The sequence below is a fragment of the Phaenicophaeus curvirostris genome, chromosome 13 (genome assembly GCF_032191515.1).
Source record: "Phaenicophaeus curvirostris isolate KB17595 chromosome 13, BPBGC_Pcur_1.0, whole genome shotgun sequence".
Lineage (NCBI taxonomy): Eukaryota > Metazoa > Chordata > Aves > Cuculiformes > Cuculidae > Phaenicophaeus > Phaenicophaeus curvirostris.
Window position 1 is genome coordinate 6,977,639 of NC_091404.1, and position 18,342 is coordinate 6,995,980.

General features: G+C 36.6%; 1 protein-coding gene across 4 annotated transcripts in view; it reads right to left on the bottom strand.

Annotated features, from left to right (window-relative positions):
- STAG2 (STAG2 cohesin complex component) overlaps positions 1–18,342 on the bottom strand; it is a 76,609-nt gene that overhangs the window by 20,292 nt on the left and 37,975 nt on the right. For all 4 annotated transcript variants that reach the window (XM_069868000.1, XM_069867997.1, XM_069867998.1 and 1 more), the window contains exons 3-19: positions 17,787–17,865; positions 16,497–16,658; positions 13,800–13,896; positions 12,496–12,572; positions 11,233–11,437; positions 9,917–10,068; positions 7,941–8,014; positions 7,705–7,828; positions 6,494–6,592; positions 6,318–6,397; positions 5,700–5,807; positions 4,758–4,869; positions 4,052–4,169; positions 3,223–3,326; positions 2,255–2,347; positions 1,960–2,049; positions 542–745 (exon numbers count right to left, since the gene is read on the bottom strand). In XM_069868000.1, the coding sequence (XP_069724101.1) occupies positions 542–745; positions 1,960–2,049; positions 2,255–2,347; positions 3,223–3,326; positions 4,052–4,169; positions 4,758–4,869; positions 5,700–5,807; positions 6,318–6,397; positions 6,494–6,592; positions 7,705–7,828; positions 7,941–8,014; positions 9,917–10,068; positions 11,233–11,437; positions 12,496–12,572; positions 13,800–13,896; positions 16,497–16,658; positions 17,787–17,865 (1,978 nt within the window). The remainder of the gene's footprint in view (positions 1–541; positions 746–1,959; positions 2,050–2,254; positions 2,348–3,222; positions 3,327–4,051; positions 4,170–4,757; positions 4,870–5,699; positions 5,808–6,317; positions 6,398–6,493; positions 6,593–7,704; positions 7,829–7,940; positions 8,015–9,916; positions 10,069–11,232; positions 11,438–12,495; positions 12,573–13,799; positions 13,897–16,496; positions 16,659–17,786; positions 17,866–18,342) is intronic.

The window sequence follows — 18,342 nt, forward strand, 5'->3', positions numbered from 1 at the left end:
ATATCAAAAGATACCACATAGCGAAGTTAAATACTGTATCAGAAAACCCTCACTCTTCAGATTAGCACAGTGTGAGAACAAAGTGATTTTTAAGCTATTAACTGCTTCTGCTTGCATTCAGGAAGGAGGGGGAGTGTTTTCCAGAGATTCCGATATTTATCAACAGCAATATGCAGGCTAGCAACACAAGTACATCTGAACAGAATCCTAGTAGAATTATAATGCCATATCTCAAAAACAGGAGCTTCAAAACCTAAAGGTGAAAAGTCTATGTAATTTCATAATTTATCTGATACTTAACTCCCAAAAGACACTTGTCAAAACAAAATGAAAATTAAACCCACCATCCTTAATATAAAACACCAGTCTGAGTTCACACAATCACAGTAGTAATACCGTTCTGTTACTGGGCTTGACTTAACAGTTTTGGAAGTCAGTGGTAAGTTCCTATTCCTAAGTCATTGACTTCCATAGGAAGTCAGAAAAACACAGTGGAAATATTTACAGGGGCAGGAAAGGTTGATCTTGCACACTAAAATACCTCTTGCAGGAAGTCTTCAAGAAGTCGATTAAACTTGTCTGCCAATTCATCTATTAACTGACTTCTTGCAATATCAACCCTGTTAAAGATGGTGAATTCCTCATTACAGAGAGCGTGGTATGTTTTTGAACAGGCTTCCAAAACATCTATGTCTGTGTGTTTCTCCACAATATCCCGGATTTGTCGCAGTAAGGCATCCAAATGCTACAAGAAAGATGAGGTATGGAAAAAAAAAGTGTATTTATAAATACACACACACGTACATTATATACTTTTAAGAAACCTTGACAAATTATAAGAAGGAAATTCAACTTATTACTATTGTAACTATGACACAGAACACAAAACACTCCTGGAAAGTATTCAGCAAAAACTAAGTAGGAGCTTATCGAAAGCTAAAGAGCCAATGCATTTTAAAAAGTCATTAAAAAATTCCAATTGTCAGTACGGTTTTATCTAACAATTGAATTTTCAATGACAACTGCTGAACACACAGAAGCATTTATCTCTGACTTACACAAACATTTACACACAGTCTTAAAAGCTGTATAATTAATCACAGAATCACTGAATAGTTTGTCTTGGAAGGGAACTTAAAGATCATCCAGTTCCAATCCCCCTGCCATGGGCAGGGACACCTCCCACTGGATCAGGCTGCCCAAGGCCCATCCAACCTGGCCTTGAACACCTCCAGGGACGGGGCAGCCACAACTTCCCTGGGCAACTTGGTCCAACTGAAGATTTAGTTTCATAACAGTTAAACGCTGGCAATGAAACCAACTTCAGTTGTCCTTATATGACTCCTCCCAACTTGAGTTGCTCTCTGCTGATCTATCACTGCTAGGCTACGCTGTGAACTGAATTTTTTATTACTTTTTTGACCCTAGTGATTTCCAGCTACTTGCTTCACAATACAGCAAAATAGCGCATCTGAGACAGAGAAAAAGAGAGATTAGAGCAGCTCACACCAACTTCATCACCATAGCAGGTAAAATGAGAGCAGTAACTACGCAATTTGTCATCTCATATTGCAACTCATGCAATGAGCATGGTGGTTTATTAGTTTTAGTGAACACAAAAATTACCATGCTATTTCTACAGCCTTTATGTTCTCAGGCAGCACACCTCCAAACGTGACCATAACCCAACAATAAATGCTGTCACATCAAGTTTATCTAACTTTTATCTAACAAGACTCTGTTAAAAAACAATAAACAGGCCTTAGAAAACAAACTTTTGTATGTCTAAGCACAGCAGCCAGTCACAGCTCTGAAGTCCAAGTTTCATTCTCAACTAGGGTTACAATAAGTTAAATCTCACATAAAGACCTGCACCTACAATGGTGACTGAAATTCCAGTGACTGAGTGCAAAATCTGTTTTCTCGTTTTCTGTCAAGTGCTTTTGATTGTTACTTTACCTTTTCTAATCGCCCTGTTGTATAGATTTCCAAATCAAAGTACTGTGGCAACTGCAGTAAGTTGGTGACTTTTTCTGCATCTACAGAATACTGTAAAATAGACAAGGAAAAAGTTTTAATGAAAAAGTCTTGGACAACACAATTCATTACAGAACAATCACATATTAATAAAGAGTAATAAGAAGAAAATGAAGACACACAGTCTATTACAAGCCAAACAGTCAATTACAGAAATTATACTTGTTAACATTACAACAACAGTTCATTAGTTTGAATTCAGCACAATTAAAACTACCTTTGCCAGCAACTGAGGAAGTGCCACTGCAAAAAGCTCAGTAATTTTTGTCCTGTCATCCAACTGGGTTTTCTTCTCCTTTGCTGTGAGCACCTAAAACATCGGTATTGTGAGGATTTTACAACTAAAACTTCTGGTGCAAAGTTTCATTATCTTTAATAAAATGGCAATTAGGTACACAGACCTTCTAACATCACTGTAAAATACCAAAGTAAAAAAACCCAAAATGGCTTATTAAAAAATATTCAGCACTCAAAAAATGCAATTCAAAGTTAAACCTAATACCATTGAGATTATCTTGGAAACAGAAGTTGCCAATCTAGAACAAAAGGTTTGCCTTCCCTGCAACAAAACATCATGATCCAATTGTTTTTCTTGACAATGAAAGAACAGCAAACCTTTCAGCTTACTTACATTTTTAAAGATATTTACTCAATTCATACATCAATCTGATCTTCATACAACTTTTAAACCTGTACCTAAATGGGTTTCTTACCAAAAGCTGCACCAGACTTGAAAACTGTTTCCTTGCCTGCTTAATGCCTCAATACGAGAGGGCTGCCTAAACTCTATATAATCAAAGTTAATTGGTGCACTGTCCTCCTTCCAAAGAGACTATGAGGTATACTCCCTTCCCCAATTCTGCTCTTTCAAATTGAAAACGGTTTTAACTTTCCCAAACACTGTTTTTTGTTCTCCTTCCCAACCTATAATTCTTTCAGAATCAATTTCTTATTTTAATAGTAAAAACAAATACAGTTGTTCAAACAGCATTAAGCACATGCAAAGTCCAGGAAAAGTGAACTAGCAAGGGTAGTCAGATACTAGAGGCTGTAGAGACTAAAGCTGAATTTATGAATTCAGTCCCTTCAGCAGCGACAGCCTACAGTTTTTTCCTTCTTCCCACACTGTCCACACATAAGCCATTCCCATATCTCTAGATAGACAAGTAGCTTTTTGCTTCCTACCCTTTTCCCAGTTCCTCTTCCCACAGGAGGATGACATTCAGCTGCTTGCCGAATTGTACAAAGCATTATTTCAATCAGTGCGCTTTCCTGTCTATCTGTTAAAGCTGAAATTTAAGAAACAGATGTTAACACACAGTTTGATTTTTCATTTTCCACAAGTATTAGTGTCTAAGGATCAAAATGTGTTTGTTTTTTAAAGAAAAAAAGAAGGCAATTAGGCCAATAGCTCCTGTCCAGGGGTGAGGGTAGCACACGGGACAGAAGATAAGCACCTTACAAAACAACACAATAAAATATTTAAAATGGAGGAAATATCACTTGATGAGTCACAGGACAGGATGAAACAAATACCAAGGCTTATTATAAACTTAGTTCCTCTTCATTTTTCAGAGGTCCATCTCCTAGGTCCATTTACAAAATTATGCCACGGTATTGGTTTGGTCTTACTGACATTAAAGAGATGACACTGGTTTTCTATAGGGTCATTATAATACTCAATAAATCAAACAGTTTCAAAAGCAACTTAGTTTCTCTAATGCCAGAAGTGCAGTCTGAACCTATGGAAAAATAGAGCAACTGGACACTGCACGTTTATTACCTCTCTTTTCTCCCTCTTTTCTTTCCACCACTGTTCTGTCTCACTTCCATACCAGAAGTGATCTCCTGGAACTCTTCCTCACATTTTGCAATTAGTATTACTGATGTATTATAGTCATGTAAAAATAGAAAGTATCTGGAGATTCATAAAGGTAAACATTCTATTTTCCTTATAAATCAAGACTAAGAAACCGCGTAGCAATATGAAGAAAGAACTAAGAAAATGTCTTACGTTCTTCTCCATTGAGAGGCTCCTCCAACAGAAGACTGTTCATACATTCCCAGTCCTTCAAGAGGTCTGTTGCACAGTCCCACATACTGTCCACAAGATAAGCAGCATGTTCATGCAACTAAAATAAAAACAGAATAAGTCTTTATCAGCGATACAGTTCATTACAGAATTTGCTATAATACAGGCTATTTTCCTCTCTTGGCTCTTGCCTGTGCCAAAAAAACACAGAAAATTTTGCACAGGCTCTTTAGTTCAACAGAAGCCTCACTTCCCTAAGTAACTTCAGAAGATGAATCCAGACCACCTGCTATGAAGGGTAGTGCCACAATATCTGTCAGAACTTGGTGGTTGGAGGGTGGAATGGATTGTGGGGGGGTTCTTTGTTTGGGGTTTTTTTCCCTCCCATTGCCCCCCTTACAGATCTCCTAAATCAAAATTTCTTTCCATCTATAAATTATTCTTCCATCATTCTTCAGCCTATTTGTCAGAGTAGAGATCACAGTCTGTTTCAACACCATGTACTACACAGATCCTTTAAATAAACACAACCACATAAAATAGGCTTTCAATCCCCAAATTGCTCAAGTAACAGGAAAACCAGGACAGATTCACTGTTATTAACCAGTGAGTGGGGAAAAACAAAGCAATGACTATACAAACAAACCACACAACACAAACCCATGCATATCCCTGAAACACAACTTACTTCACTTTCCAAGAAGAAAAACACTAATGTTTTTACAAGATTAGCATTCGGACTTTGTCTTCCCCTCCTTTTGAGTATTCCATCATCTTCAGGATCTCTGCGGCTGAAAAGCCTAAAGAAAAATAATTACTTCAGGATAAGTTTCTTCTTCACAGCCTTTGCCACGGTCATATCAAGACCTTTTTTTTACAAACACATACTTAATACCATGTTGCTTGGCTCCACATTCTACTTTGAAAGGAAGTAATTTGGGACAAGCACTATTTGAACAATTTATATATGCCGAGTTCTTATTTCACTGACTGTTTGTAGTAGAACATATTATTACAGAAATGACCGATAACTGCAGGTGCTTCAGGTCTCATGCTCCTCTTTAGCAAACTACATTTTTGACTCTCCCCACACGAGACTTTAAAGCAGCAAAGAAATATTGGAAGGTTTGAAAAGTATAGATGTAAACTTTTGTTTCCCTACACAGCTGACAGATGTGTCAAATCTCCCTTTTTTTTCTTCCCTTCTTTAAAAACATAAAAATAACACACGAAACAGTCCTATGAGCCAAATTTGGGGGGACAGAGAAAGTACAAATGGGAAAACACTTGTTATGACACAAGCACAACTTCTAGGTACCCAACTATATGTGCATTTTAACATGATTCACAGAGCACAGGAAGGATAGGAAAAAATATGACATAAGAACGTTTGTCTTATACTCCCTGTAGGTTTTAAAGCACAGCCTTGGAAATTAGTCTCTATTTTCCATTCAGAAAAACTGCAACAGTTCACAAAGTGTAGTAGTGTTAATTTTTATGCAAGTTATTTCTTAAGGCTACTTCATTATTCAGTTTTTCCTTTTCTTAATTAAAAGTAATGAGAATCACAGTATTAATGCACAATAAGATCTACAGGAACAAGAAGTTAACAATAATTTCTCCATCTTACTTTTTATACAGAAACTCCCCTGCCGCAACTGCCACTGGCCGATGAGCTGAATAAACCAGATGGTAGACATTTTCACAGTCTTCTGCAGTCAGAACTTCTTCGCTACTCCTAGAGGTGGGGATGGGAAGAAGGAAAGAAAAAAGCTGAGTCAAGAAGAGCATGAACTCTAACAAAGGAGATGGAAATGAAGGAGAACGTAAACATTTTCCTTAAATTATCACCCAAAAACCCAAAACAAGATAGGTTATTTCCGAAGTCCTCCTAAACAAAAAAAATCAGTGCTGAAGCAAGAATGTTTGGTATAAAGTTATGCTCAGAAGTTCAACTACTGTGTAATGTTCAATATTTCCTATATTTCTTCAGTTCAAATATTCCACGATATCCAGAATTCAGGGAGTTTCTAGCCTTTACACATATTTAACTGTGGTAAATATGTAACTACCTAGCCAGACTGCTTTTGAAATAACATTTTTTTCAAGTGTAAGATGCATAGGCATTTCTCTGGATTTTGGATTATGTGAATTCTGTCAAGCTGCTCTCCCCGCCCACAATCATGAGAAATACTTATAAGTTTCAGTATCTACTGTAGGTCAGATAAGGAGGTACACAAGTACTTACTGTAAAACAAGAGTGAGTAATTTTATTGCTTGGACTGCAACATCATATTCTTTGTCAAGGGTCATAGACACAATTCTATCCTAAGAACACAAAAGAAAGTATTTTCAAAGAGGAAAGAAGCATAATACAACTTTAAACATATTCATATGTACCTAAAAATACGAAGTTACACTAACCTTGAACCGACTGGTGAAGAGTTCCAATTTGGAATTAAGCTCTTTATTATAGTAAAGCCCTTGCAAAGCAGTTAGGCATTTCAGTCTTACTTCTCCTTGCTAAAATAAAATTAAGAACTGGATTAAAAGTCAAGTATAGGAAGAGACGTGATCTTCAAATCATACACTGCAGTCTAAATTCAAAGACAAAATCTTGTCAAGATATACTATGACTAATCATGTTAATGACATAAGAACAGGTCCTTGTTTGTAATAAGCCAGTGAAGAAAAAAACCATCCCAACCCCACCAATGTCTTACTGCAGTTATCTCTGTAAAGAATGAAGTGTATTTTGACTTAAAGATGTACTCTAATGCTCAAGATACTTCTAAGTAGGATTCAAAGTGTTGCCTTTCACTTAAATTAAAACTGACAGCATCTGTATTATTAGCGACCCTATCTTGCTAGATCAGAATTACCAAGTAGATAGAGAGAAACATCGCTCCTGAAGTACCAGATTTACATTAGCAGGGAATGCTTTTAAAGGTACAGATACAGAAATACTTTGCAAAATCCTAGGACAACTAGCAGCTGCTTACCACCCCACTGCCAGAGGTTATTGATTTTTGATACCAAACCCAAGAACACCATATCATGAGTGAGCACTCCTCATCTGTTTCATTTCATATTCAGTAGCTTGAAGTCTTCAGCACAAGAACGGAGACAATGCGATAATACTCATCAATGAATCAAGGAGTAAGCTATATCTGTTGACTACTCTAAGCAGAGAATAATCTCTAGCTGCCAGCTGGTAGAAGCTTGAAGCACTTCGGAGCGCAAAACGGGACTTTTCCCATGCTCTTTACAGCTAGTCGAGAATGCTAAAAGGTTTATTAACTTGGTAAAACAGAAGGACAGGTAGGCTGTATGGCTGGATTATTCCATGTGAAATGCATTAATTTTAAATAGTTAAGTCATATGAGGTAGTAGTCTGTATCAGCAATAAATATACAGAAAAAGCCATTTTATTACAAATAACAGTTCCTTCAGGACCTACGTATACTGTTTAAAACCGTTCAGAAGAATGCAGTCTATTTTATACATACGTTGAAATGTCAGTGTTTTCAAGTGATAAGGAAAGCAGCGACTGATGGTTAAGAGATCAGAACCCAGCCTGACAAATCAACAACTGAAAACATAAAGCTATGCTATTCTTCTCCAGTGCAGCCTACCTTATCATGCATAGTCCACCCTACATACTTTAAGTAGCTGTCATTGAGAAAAGCATCACTGTACATCTTCATCCATATTCCAATCTCTTCAATACAGATAGCTCTTATTTCAGCAATTGCATCCCTGTGGAGAGAGAGGGCAATAGGATCAAACAGATGAATAATTAGAAATAGCTTGTCATCAGCCTCCAAAACACATCAATGACACTACAAATTACTTACTAAGAGAAACTTACCGGTATCTATGCACAAAAACACCTTTAAATATTGCATTCATCATGTTTTCTATTTCATCCTGATTTTCCTGAAGCTGGAAGAATGAAGAGTACATAAACAGTGAGCGGCATTTCTACAGTCAAGATGGCACTGACACTAGACAAACTACATTAGGTTAACTTTTGCACGTGTGGCTGCTACATCCTTTCCTGAAACATTCACAAATCTGTTTCACACTTCAACATGCTATTATTTATGGAACTTCAGCATACAATTGCATATAAATTTTAGTAATTCTGACCATTGGAAAACTGTTCAACTGTAATAAAGACATCTTAGGCTTCTGCAAGCTCCTTCTTAAATTATTTAAAAGAGAACTTGATTTAATTTTCCAGTAACTTTTTAAGTCCAATGTTTAATACACTTATGATATTCTTATGGACACATTATTAGAACAATACCTAAACTGTGTGAATTCCATTACAAGTTTTTTCCATCAACTAAAGGATCTGTAAACTCAACAGGCAAGATATAGATGAAGAACTTTATGTCTACATGAGCAGCATAAACTGCTTTGAATACCTCTTTCCTCCTCATCTATTACTTAATTATGAAACAAACCAAAGTAAGGTATTATAGGAAATGTTAATTTAATAATATCGAGCTGAAAAATAACAGAGGAAACAAATCCAGTCTCAGAGTAACAACACAAGAGCAAGGCATGAAAACGAGCTGTACAGTGATATTTGCAGTGTTTTTAAACACTGTATTTGTTTTGAAAGTGCAAGGAAGTCAGTTAAAAGATTTGAAAATAACTAAATACTGTCAGCAGACAAGTATTTATTCTTTTTGCACTTCAAACTGTAAAGGTAGGACAAATTGAGACAACTGACTTAATAGTCAAGGACTTGTCCTTTCCCCTAAGGAAACCATCAAGAGATATTACCAGACTGCAAGGGCATGGTGTACAGCGCGGGGGTATGGATACAGAAGCTAAAAAGACCTCTCCCACAGGAGTTTAGAAAACCATCGAGAACAAAGAGTTTCCATAGCATCGTAAGATTTAGGAATTTGTGTAAGAATGGAAAACGTACAATTAGAAGAAAAGGACTAAGCAGCAGAAGAAAAGGACTAATAAAGCAAAATATTAAACACGTTCTGGGCCTAAACCTAGCACTTGCTCACAGTGGCCTCTGAAGTAGGAAGAGGGAAACTCGAACAGCAAGATTTTTGTGAGATGCAGGGGACAAATTTATCCGAATCATCAAGAAAGTAGAAGCATTAACAGGCTGTTACACAAAAGCTGAAGAACTAAGGGGAAATGTTTCCTTTGTTCACGAGAAGGTTATTTCTAATGTCTAAACCAAACAAACAAAACACAAAACAAAATACTGGTTCCCCTCAAAAAAAGAAAACACACCCTTAAATGTGAATGAATTTGGGCTTTCAACAAGACACTGCTGTCAGCAGTGAATCAGCAAGTCCCTTTTACACAGCAATAAGGAAAATACAAGTAATTGCGCATTTCAATTTTGGTAGTGTTTTCTGTAGAAGAAAAAACCTTATCTAAAGCCTTTAAACACTTTCTGTGGAAATCAGTACTGACATCATAAAAGTATTTGCCCCAAGATCATTGGGTCCTTCTCTAGAAGCAAAAACCAGTCAATGCATGGTAATTTTTCTTAATTATTGGAGCTTAGTTTAGGAAACTAGTCAGGAAATACAAGGAATTATCTATTACTGATTGAAGTCTCCTTTGCTAACTTTACTGAGACAGCACTACCTGAATTTTTTTTTAAAGAGTCTACACTTCTCTCTTTTTACAGAAAGCAAGACAGTATAAAGTACCTTTCAATGTACTTAATTTTCTTCAAACATTAAATATTAGCACTTAAAGAATGAAGCAGACTAAGAACTACCTTTACAGAAAAAAAGAATTACAGAACATTTATCAACACTCCTCCTACACACACCAGCTATAGACAGTTGCACAAACCTCCTTTCTTTTCTGCAGTAAGAGTTCCAGCCGATCATTAGCTCGTTTCCCAATTATTTTATTTCGTTCTGCTTCATACTGCCGTTGTGTGTTGTCCATGTTAATACTTAGATTTAATGCCACGTTCACTAAAGCAGTCATCAGCTTCATGGCTACAAAGAAGTGAGAGGAATTTTTTAAAAGAGTACCCGATCTATGAAAAATTATAATAATCGATGTGTTCTCGTGTTGACCTTTTCTGTATTTATGAAAATATATTCACTGTAAGTTTCTTGAGATGCAAACTTAAGGACTCTATCAGTGTTTTAGCAAGCACTGCATCAGTACTTATCAACACAATACATAAAGCACTCACCATTTGTTCTTTTCTCTCTGTCAATTTTTTAATACAATAACCATTATTGTTGAATTGAGATATAGGCTGTGCTTCCCCTCAAAAATGAAGATGAAATGCAGTATTTACAAATATAACCCAGGAAATACTAAAAGGATTCCATTATTAGAATTGGTTAGCAGACTGGTATTACCGAATCATTCAACCTCAAATACGCAAGGTTTCTTCCTTCAAAAGGAAACATCCTGAACAATGCCACCGTATTGAACCACTCTTTTCCCTCTCAACTTAATTAATGAGGGGCATTTTCTTTAAATATGCCTTTACTTGACAAAGCAGAGGAAGGTCACTGGCCAACCAGAAGCCAAAATATAAAACACACTTGGGCAGGGTTTTTTTGTGCTCCTACTTCTGAATCAACTCTTTTCAACGGAGTGCAGACAAATATGCCCACCCCATGATCCCGAAAGTGGGCAATAGCGTACTTGCGTTTCTTCAGAACTTTCATAACTGTGGCTGTACCCCTGATGAAGCATTATTTAAAATTATTTCTAATGTAATTACTGGAAATGCTACTTTCAATTACATTATGCCATGGCCTCAATATACAACACAATTGAAATTTGTAGTAAAAATTGCAGCCAATCTAAAATATGACTCCTGCTTGACTTAATGCACAGCATAAGCAACTTCAGCTGCATTTGAGGTTTAAAAAAAAAAACCTACAGCCTTATTACGATGAAAGACAAACTTGTAGGATCAACTGAGAAGTTTCCTTCTGTTTAACTTTTTCTACTAGACTCAAAGCTAACACAAAAAAAAAAAAAGTACCAGACAGCTGGCAGAGAATGCTTCAAAATAATAGTCTGTATCACACAATGAAACACATTGAACACTGAATATCAACAAGTAGAACAAATCTTCCCTGTGCAACACAAAACACGACACGGAAGCAATACACAGATAAATATAATTCACTGACCTGCCAGAGTGCTAGTGTGCCGAAATGCTCTGACTTGCGAGTCTGACAGCCCCGTAAGCAGTGAAATGACAGTATCCATCATATATTCGTCATATATGATGCTATATTGACATTGTCGGACGAGTACTCCAATGAACTCACAAAAACTGGATTTGAACTTCTTCCACTGAGGACCAGCCATAGTTAGTGGATAATCTCCGCTATCCTATTAAAAAAAGAAAAAGGGTAACAGGAGACTCTTTCAAATATCTCTACAGTTATTTTATTAAACAAAGACTAAAAAAAGACGGGTGTAACTTTAAAGCCCAAACCTCTTGATTGCACAAATAGTCATCTACTTTGCAGCTCAGACTTGTTACATGCAGAGATACCCATCATCAAAAATGCATAAAACCAGATATAGTGAAATAACTACTTAGTTCTTCTTTCTGTCCTACCTTATAGATTTCATACAATATTGCCTTACAGTAATCAAATATATTCATGCACTGAGATAGTTCTAAGGAATGCTATAATACTTTTACACAAAAACATACTAGATTTTTTCCTCTAGTGGAAAAGTTAACAATGTTTTGGTAAACTCTGGTAAAGTTAACAATTTCTTCTGAATTTTAATTGGGATGGGGATTATTTCTGTATTAGATAAATTTAAGTAGAAGGTTTTAAAGCTACCTTTACGGTTTGTGGAACACAGAGTGAAAAGGATACCACGCAAAAATAAACCCCCCCCAAAAAAAAATCACTCAAAAATGCATCTCTTTTACCCCAATACTCAGCGGAAAAGCAAAGAAGTGACAATTTAAAGGAAAAAAATAGTCATAATCCCTACGAAAGACAAAGCTGTAAGTCTTCAACTGCAGAATTATCAAATTCAAATCCCAACAATTTGTAATTAATGAATGCATAGGAATAAATTCAGCAACCATTTCAGAAGTTAAAGACTTAAAAGCCTTACACAGACAGCAGGAACAGGGAGGCATCCCACATAGCCCTGCAGTAGTAGGAGTTCCCTCCATTCAAAAACTGAAAGTCGATATTGACTTCTTAAACCATTAATAAAATAATACACAGGCAGAGTTTTTCTCCCTAGTCTCACAAGTTCAGTGAAAGAAGGAAGTGCAATATTTTCATTCATACAAGTCCTGTCATTCTTGCAGCTGACACTACCCCGGAAAGAAACACGTAGCAATGTAATACAAAAGGAGTAAGACAGGTAAAATGAAAAATTACTATCAATACATTATCAGCACTTCATTAAATTACCTCATCAAATTCTTCAGTCATTTTTCGGATTATTTCAGAATTCTGCATATGTCGGAACATCTCTGCTGTAACAACTCCTACAATTCAGATATTAGATTATTAGCACTTTTAATACAAAAGAGGTAGATAAGTGACATACCTCCTGCTACCATTTAAAAATGATCAGTTTTTAGATAACCCGCATATTATATATGCACTTTTTAAGAAGTTACACATTTTTTAGTATAGTGTCAGTCTATAACAGGCACCTGGCACGAATACTTTCTCTTTCTTAAATACACTGGTTTTATTATTATTCTTTTTTACAAGCATGTTTGTCTGTGTACACATGCACCTCTAGAATTTACTCATTCGCTCGTATTCAGAAGTCAGAGATACTCGTGCCAGACCTCTTCATCAGCTGAGAGACTACACTAATCAGAAGTGACCTTTCAGAACTCTACTTGGTGTAAGACAGTTTTGAACAATTCTACTGCTACTTATTACCTTCTGTACTGTAATAAATACAGCCATTTCACTCAATGTCTATTTAACTTAGCCTAAAACTGTTAGAGTGTGAATGGTGACAAAAACCAAATAGATCTCCTAAAGTTTACTGCAAAATTCACGACAACGATTACCTCAAAAGAGCATTCAAAGACTCTAGATTTATCTGGTAACAATAATCAAAAGGTCACTGCTCTTGAGAGCATGGATAACCTCTAAGGAATGCTGTTAGCTTTCTGGAGATTTATGCACATTATAAGTTTATCAGGACAGAGAAACGCTTGAGCAGAACAAATTACATCCTGTTCTACTGCAGCAACACTGCAGGGTAAGTTGCCTTCTCTTCAAAAGGAGGCAAGAAGAAAAAGAATGCAAGACATGGAAATGAGGAAAGAAAACCAGAAACTAAGAAAAATTATGGAAATACAATCTTACAGTGGACCAGCTACCACGAAGATGTCCATAATATCTTTTAAATCAAGCATCTCTACAAAGGATATGAAACAATCTTAAAAGATTCAAATGATTAAGTACATAAATCCAAAGTAGAATTCCAGGATTGAGCAAGCCAGGCTATGGGGGGAGAGAGGTGGGGGGAGGGTTTTGTGAAACAACACCAGTACTGCACACTCTGGTGTGATTACAGTATAATATATCCAAACTTCCTGCTCCCACCTTCAGCTTAACTACAAGAATCTAATAATGTAAAGTAGCTGCAGGGATGGAACAGTCCTACAGAACACATGGTATAAAAGCAAAGAATGACATCACATCACAATGTGCTATTACTTAGATGACTAAACATTTCAGTATCTTACCTTTGCAGCCAGAACACTGAATAAAGAAGTTAATGAGATCAAGCAGTGCTATATCTCTGTCATGTTTGTATGACTCTATCCAGTCATCCACTACAGACTGAAAAGAAACAAATACAAAAGTCATTTTTTAGTTTTCATAAACGGAAGACAGCACTATTTAACTGCTTTCCAGTAAGTGATTCTTGTTCCCTCCATAAAATAACTTGAACTCTGTGGATTTTTTATTAATACACATCAAAAAGTTTGAATGGTGCTTTACTGCCACAGAATGATTTTTGAAGAACTCATTTTATTCTATAAACATATGCAAGTACAAAACTGACACTTAAATATAAGCACAAAGCACAGGAATTACGTAAAGGGTTCTACTGTAACTTTTGAGGAAGAATGCAAAGGAAGAGTGTGGTTATTTCACAGAAAAGGGTTTACCCTTCTTTTTTTTTTTTTTTCTTCCCTTTAAACTAGTGCCCTTTCTCTACATATATTATTAAGTACTCAGTTCCAAGAGCTACAACTCCCTATACTCTTCAACAAAAATGTTGCTCCATTGATAAGCTGTGCTCCAAGCACATCAGCTGTGACAGAATTTACAGCCTTGCCCTATACTGCACAGACATTAATTACTCTGCATTAACTAAACTAACTAAAAATGCCTTAAAGGGAAGCAAATTAATAGGAACCCTGTGATAATGGTTTTGAGAAAACAGAATTTACATGCAATTAATGTTTAAATTATCCACATATATGGTACAAACTGTGTTCTTCACAAGTCATAAAAGCATATGCCATACAATTAATTTATTAACACAGGCACAAGAGACTCGCTTCAGTATCAAACTCTCAGTTTTGAGGTTTTTAATATGTTGCATGCAGAACAATTTCTGAACAAAGTTACAGCTAAATCCTTCTTCCCCAATTTCAAGATCATTTACGGTATGACAGACAACTTGGGTCAGCAAGACAAAAAAATACAAAACTCCAAGTAAAACTCACAGTCTTCCAAGGAGGTGCAGAACCTACAAACTAGAACTGACCTGACTATTCGGGGGGGGGGGTGGAAGGGCGGGGAATAATCTAGGAACCATCTCAAATTCACCTTATAAAGAAGAACATCATGCAAGAATATAATAATACTAGGGACAGGACAAACAGTAAGACAGGCTTGTTTTCAGAATGTATTTATAAAGAACCTCCAGCAAAACAGTAGTTTCTTGAAACTCAGTTGATGAACTGTCTGGTTTTGCCAGAGAACACTAGCTCAGAAGAAGGTACGGAAGGGATTGTAAAACAAAATACAATAAAATAAAAATTATTATTAAAAAAAAAAATCTTTTCAGGTAAGCAAGTGCTGAGGGCCACAGAAAAAAATCTTTTGCACTGAGTGCTGAAGTGGACTTGACTTTAGAAGTAATTTGAGAAATCTGTTTTCCTTTATTTTGACAAAAACATTGACTAAGATTCACTCTATTACTCAGGTATCAGTCCTCCAACTGAATAGAGTAATCAGGCCTGGCAAAAGTCCCTCTTACTCTTGTAAAGTAGAAAATTTTGACTATATATTATCTTAAACAGTTAAAATGCCACAAAGATACAATTGCTGATAACTGGCTGAAAACGCAGCACACACAATACCACTTATTCGAAGTCCAGTGTTTCCACTCACTTCAAAATATGGCAGAACAAAACAAACGACGGAAGTATTACAATTTCTCTTTGCAAACACATCAAAGTACTCTGTTCTTTTTTAAAAATCTGAACTGAATTTCTGCCAAGGAATTCAGGCTTCAAGGTTTCCAGCTCTAATGCAAGAGCCCGAGGACTGCACACAGACCCAGCTTCCTGCACGGGTAGCACAGAAACTGTAAACTCTAGATTGCCAATCCCAAAGAAAGCCTTTCTGGGAGGCTGCTGAGGAGTCACATGAGTGAGTCAGCAGGAAAGCTTCATGGCTGACAGGCTGACACATTAACCCACTCGTCACTCAAAGGTTCACAGCCAAGCAAACGCTTCACTGATTTAACTGCTTCATTTTAGGGGAAAAATAAACAAAATAAAATAAATTTAAAAAAAAAAAAAGTGCTGCATTTCTTACTAGACTGACTTGTATTGGTAAACGCAGAGACTTCTAACAAGTTAGAATTTCTTGACCTAAATTCCAGCCCATTTAAGTGTTGCAATATACATCAGCCAAGTCAACTTGGGTGACATCTGAAAAGCAGTCTTAAGGTTACAACTAGTGATTTTACTTTGGGTGAGAGAAGAGAAGCAGTTATTTCCTGTCAGAAAATCTAAGTTCTGAGAACACCTAAAACCAATAGATTCTGAAGTTCTATGACAACTACAGACATAAACCACATTTGTATTTAATTACAGACACACAAAAAGGCCTTAAAGTCACGTAATCTAAAATAACCTTTCTTAATTCAGGACACTGAAAACTGACTTTGAATCATAGCTTAAATTTCTTCATAATATATGTGATTACTCACACCTGACATTTAGAAATGAAACATTAGTTTGTTAAAATTCAAACCTTAACAGTGCAAAACCGCTTTTAAACGTCATCTGGAACCAAAAACTACAAATCGGAGGAAGAAAATTAACTTTAGGCTTCATTTAATTAAATCACACGTACAGGAAAATATTGCTGTATTTAAATTGTTTACTCATCCAAGTCACAGATATCCAAAGTCTTACCTGCATAGCACTCTTGCCCATTTTAACCACCTCAAACAGCATCATGTTTTCCACACCATTCTGTTGGTGATGTCCATTCATCCGATTCGGACCACCAGGTTTCCCTCCTCCGTTCCCACTTTTCCCCTTTTCTGTTGGTCCTTTTTTTCCTTTTTTACAGGTCTGCAATCACACACACAGGAAGTTTTAATCAGGTATTCAGTAGCAATTTTGAAAAAAAAAAAAATTGTTAATCCTACCATGACAACTAGACACATGGCTTTTTATTTTCAGGAACCAGACTTAAAATCCAAATATTGAATATAATAGCTGATCCTGATGGATTCAAGGACTAACAGGAATTGTACGGGTTCCATTCCCTCCTTCCCTCATTTAAAATCTTCTGGCAAATGAAAACAGCATGACCATGTACAACACAAATATTTTTCTCATGTTTAAATTGCAAAACAGACTGTACACATCTTATTTAAATAGCTATGGCAATTCCCTTAACACATTACATTATAAAGTCTCTCCTGCAATTCATGAACCTTTTGGTTTTTACTTTGGGCATATAGTGGGGGTGAAGAAGAGCAGACAGGAGTCTTTGTATGCAATTCCTCAAATTAAGTATGACTCACAGAAAGAAAAAAAAACAACCAGAAATTAAATGGCTGTGGTATAAAACTATTTATCACCACCCCATAATAACCATGTGCTCTGTAGCAGCAGAGGTACGTGGGGTACCCGGTGAGGCAGCCACAGCCCAGGCCAACAGGCACGCAGCAGCCTGCCTGCGTCAGAGCAACGGAGGAGCCATTTGCGGCTGTGACAGGCCAGGACCACAGGAGTCACCCAGGTGGGAGGGCAACTGTCCCGCAAGAGAAGGACTGCTCATTGAGTCAGACCGCCCCCCTACTCAGGGACTGTAACCTACTCTCTGCGACCTATAGAAATACCCCTTTTAACTGCCTTAATGGTTTCTGTTCACTTTTCAAATTACAAGTCTAATAACACCAGCCAAAAGAGGCTGTATGAGCACCAAGTGTAAGATGGAACACGTGCAGAGGAACTAATCAAATCAAAGCTAATCTTATTCTCCCACACCTCCCATCACGCCTTCGTAGCACTAAGGAAGTATCATGCAAATACTCAAGATTACGCATTTCAATGCAAATACAAATATGAACCCTTCACAGAACACTCGCATTTTCAGAAAATCTTCCTAGCTCATTCAGCTCCAAAGCGAGTGCTGAACTCTTCAGTTGGTAACCGTAGAAGTGTTTCAGTATCCCTATAAACTGAACATACTTTTCCTTTGCCTTGTTTTTGGTTTTTTCCTTCAATATCCTCGAAGTCTGTATCGGAAGAGAAGTGTGTTTCAGACTCCCTGCAAGGATAAAATGATAATTCATTTACAAATTTCATCAGAAACATTCTTAAATGCACTATACAAAGTCACATTATGCTCTCAGCCCAGTAAGTCAACTCTAACAGACGAAACAAAAAGTTTCACTAAGTCTACTGTCAAGGAAGAGATTAGAGCACAGCCTCACACTCAAACCCTACCTTGCCTTCTCCCAACAATTTTCCTGTGAAGAAGGTAAAAAGATGTGAAAGTGGGTAGAAAAAAACAACAGGCTGGGAACCTTGCTTTTGGCACGTGACAAATATTACACCACCTCAAAAAGCAGAGAGCACTATAAATATCTGCCACAAACACTTAAATAAAACAAAATAAAAAAGAGGACAAACCCAACAGCAAAAAAGGAAACTACCACATTCCCTCATCTAGAAGATGGACTGTAGTTCTGTTTAGGCTCAGAAGATAAAAAGATGCTAAGCAACAAATGAATTTTCTCATTTG